This window comes from Triticum aestivum, chromosome 5B (genome assembly GCF_018294505.1).
Source record: "Triticum aestivum cultivar Chinese Spring chromosome 5B, IWGSC CS RefSeq v2.1, whole genome shotgun sequence".
NCBI lineage: Eukaryota > Viridiplantae > Streptophyta > Magnoliopsida > Poales > Poaceae > Triticum > Triticum aestivum.
Genome location: NC_057807.1, coordinates 420,685,777 through 420,688,718, shown reverse-complemented (window position 1 = coordinate 420,688,718; position 2,942 = coordinate 420,685,777). Strand labels below are relative to the sequence as shown.

General features: G+C 54.7%; 1 protein-coding gene across 1 annotated transcript; it reads right to left on the bottom strand.

The window, feature by feature from the left end:
* Positions 1-575: 575 nt before the first annotated feature.
* On the bottom strand, positions 576-2,408 carry LOC123112201 (alpha-amylase isozyme 3A). Its single transcript, XM_044533132.1, has 4 exons — positions 2,246-2,408; positions 2,033-2,165; positions 1,121-1,926; positions 576-1,024 (listed from the first exon to the last, which is right to left on the bottom strand). Exons 1-4 carry the CDS (start codon positions 2,336-2,338, stop codon positions 746-748), a joined length of 1,311 nt encoding a protein of 436 aa, XP_044389067.1. The 5' UTR covers positions 2,339-2,408; the 3' UTR covers positions 576-745.
* Positions 2,409-2,942: the final 534 nt, after the last annotated feature.

The following is a 2,942-nucleotide window of genomic DNA, read 5'->3' as shown; positions in this document are numbered from 1 at the left end:
TCGGGATCTCATCCGGGTGGGCTTCTTCTATAAAAATCCGGGTGGGCCTATTCCTAACATTGTGTTTGCAAAATTATGTTTATTTATGTTTTTGTGGACCCTATTATGCAATATGTACTATTGTTGTATTTTGTTTTCATTATACGAGGATTCAAAGGCTAGTAATCATGGTAACACTTCTGTCAATATTGTTTTGGTGTAGAGTATAGCTTATTTTAGTGTTGGAAACCTGTGATTTGAAAAAAATGGCTAATTGATAGTCGACCGATAAAATCGATTAATCGACGGATTTTTTATTAATCACTAATCCCCAGCTGACCGAGATGCTAACGATGCGATATCCTCAACATTGATAAAAATAATGCCCATGGATTTCAATTTTTTTTCAGCTGCCATGCCCACGTATCCCATTCCTCTTCCCAACGGAATACGCTTGATCATTTGTACGAGGAAGTAAGCCAAGTGCCCGTGTTTTTACACTCGGTTTACATCGAGCCACACGGTGACATGTAATTTTCCTGTAGTGTTAGCAATTTTAAGTGAACACAGGATTAACAACGTACGAATATCAAACGCGTAAAATTAATAATATATTTGATAGCTCACGCTCCTTCCGCAAGGTTGGAAGGAGAGCGGTGGTGGTACAAACTTTATTGCCTAGTCTACGACGAACTGGAACAAACATTTCTTGTAGGAGTACAACGGTCTGGCCGCCGGTGCGAAGTTGCTAACGTCTACTAGGTAGCTAGCGCCGCCCGGCCGGCACCCTAAGGCCGCTCTTCTCCCAGACGCAGTAGTTATTGCCGTGAGCCACGACGTGGAAGTCCGACGGGATGACGCTGCCAGCGTCGAGCCTCGGTCCGAGCTTGACGATAACTTTCTCGTCAACCGTCGCCACGTACATGTCGCTCTCCGCCGCCAGGATGCGCAGCTTGCTCCCGGCGTTGATCCCGTTGCGGTTCCTCACCGCCGCCAGCGCGTTGATCTCTTGCTTCAGGTTCCAGTCGAACACGTGATCGTAGAACTGCATGCACAACAAGAGTATATTGGACATCATGCATGCATGCGTGACCATTCCAGAAATGTACTAATAAGAAAATATGGCTCGACGATCACGTACGATGCATGGGACTCCAGGGTGGGTGAGGATGTAGGCGTAGCCCATCATGACCTTGTCGGCCGGGAACGGCCATTTCTTCTGCGACGAGCCCGTGTCGTGGTTGTCCACGAACGTGACCGCCTTCTCCGGCAACAGGCCGATCATCCCGGGAGCGTTGCCCTCCTTGTCCCGCATCCTCCACAGCTCGCCCTGCACCGCCGACTGCAGGATGCCCTTGGTCGTGAAGTCGAACGCCATGGCAGGGCCGCCGACCGCCTTCGCCCAGTTCACCAGCTCCTGCCGCTCCCCGTCCTGGTTGACGGCGGGCTTCCCGTCGCCGTCGTAGCTCAGGGAGTTCCATATTTCCGCGACGACGAAGCCGGGGCTCGTGTTCTGCACGTACGTCCTGGCGACGTCGGCCGAGTAGCCCTTGGCGAAGTCGAGGCGCCAGCCGTCGAAGCCGAGGTCGGACTTGAGCCAGTTGAGCCAGTCGGAGAGCTCCTTCTGGACGCGCGGGTTGAGGTGGTCGATGTCGGGCGCGGCGGCGAAGTCCGCGCCGGTATCACGGTGGCCCGTGCCGTCGGAGAACTTGGTGTCGTCGCTGCAGATCATGCCCGGACCCCAGTCCAGGAGGCCCTCGGGTCCTCCGCCCTTGAAGATGCAGTAGATGCCGCGCCCGTCCTTGTCCTCGGCGCAGCGGTGGTTGATGACGATGTCGGCGACGCACTTGATGCCCTTGGCACCGAAGGCCGCGATGAGCGACCTGAGCTCCACCGCCGTGCCGTACTTGGACGCGTCCAGGTCGTAGAGCCGGCCCGGCATGTATCCTGCAATTGCATGCATGCACGAAAGGAAACAGTCGTCGCAGAGTTAGAATGCGTGCCATGCACTGAGGCAGCAACAACACACGTGACCTGTAGATAGTAGATTTGCCTTGAGATGAAACGGAGTGTGTAGGTGGGGGCAGCCAGACGTGAGTGACCCCGGCGCCGGCGATGTCGCCAACCTGGGCCTTGAGCATGTTGTACCAGCCCCCCTGCTTGCTCCACGAGTCCCAGTTGAACCCCTGCATGCATGCATGTACTAGCCAGTTAGCCTACTAGGAGTACGGCACATCAATGGTCCGTACGTGCATGCTAGTATCACCTGGAACAAGATCTCCGTCTGTGCATTGACACCGGACGTGAGCCGGAGCAGCACGACGAGAAGCCCGCACAGGGCGGCGACCTGCCTCCCCATAACTCTGGTGCCCGTGTGTGTAGCGCTAACACTGCAGTACGTGTGTAGTACTTGTGGCTAGTCAGCTGGATATAGAGCTTGCTTTTTGTGATGCAGACACGTCCCGGGGCAAGGTATTTATAGGGTGACGGCCAGGATGCGCCGGCCGCCGGCGCGTGTGTTCTGGATGACCCGAACGGAATGGATAAGGCAGTCGCGCATGCGCGCCGTCTTCCGCAGCACAATATCGACTACGTTGTGCTGGCTAACACTTGTACCAATCCGTTATCGTGCAACCCGAGGAGGGACGAAGCGGCGAAAGGCGGGCGTACGTTATCCATTGTTAGAGCATCTTCAACAGCCGCGCTATGCGCCGCGCGCAAAAAACCTATTTACCGCGCGTGCTTCGGCTGGTTTAGCGCGGCCGCGAGCGCTGGCTCCAGCAGCCGCGCTATAATGCAGCGCGCAAAAATACAGCACGCGCGACTCGCCGGGCGCGCGCGACTTAGTTTGAAACAATTATCAAAATGCAATGAACATGTGAAATTTGTCACAAACATCTTCCAACCAAGTTCATGCCCACAAGTTCATACCCACAAGTTCATCCAACCAAGTTCAAAATGCA

Excerpts from the sequence above, each read along its gene's own strand:
- LOC123112201 (XM_044533132.1), bottom strand. The coding sequence starts at position 2,338 with ATGGGGAGGCAGGTCGCCGCCCTGTGCGGGCTTCTCGTCGTGCTGCTC. Across the intron at positions 1,927-2,032 it reads ACACTCCGTTTCATCTCAAG|GATACATGCCGGGCCGGCTC; the intron begins GCAAATCTACTA and ends ATGCAATTGCAG. Across the intron at positions 1,025-1,120 it reads ACCCTGGAGTCCCATGCATC|TTCTACGATCACGTGTTCGA; the intron begins GTACGTGATCGT and ends TTGTGCATGCAG.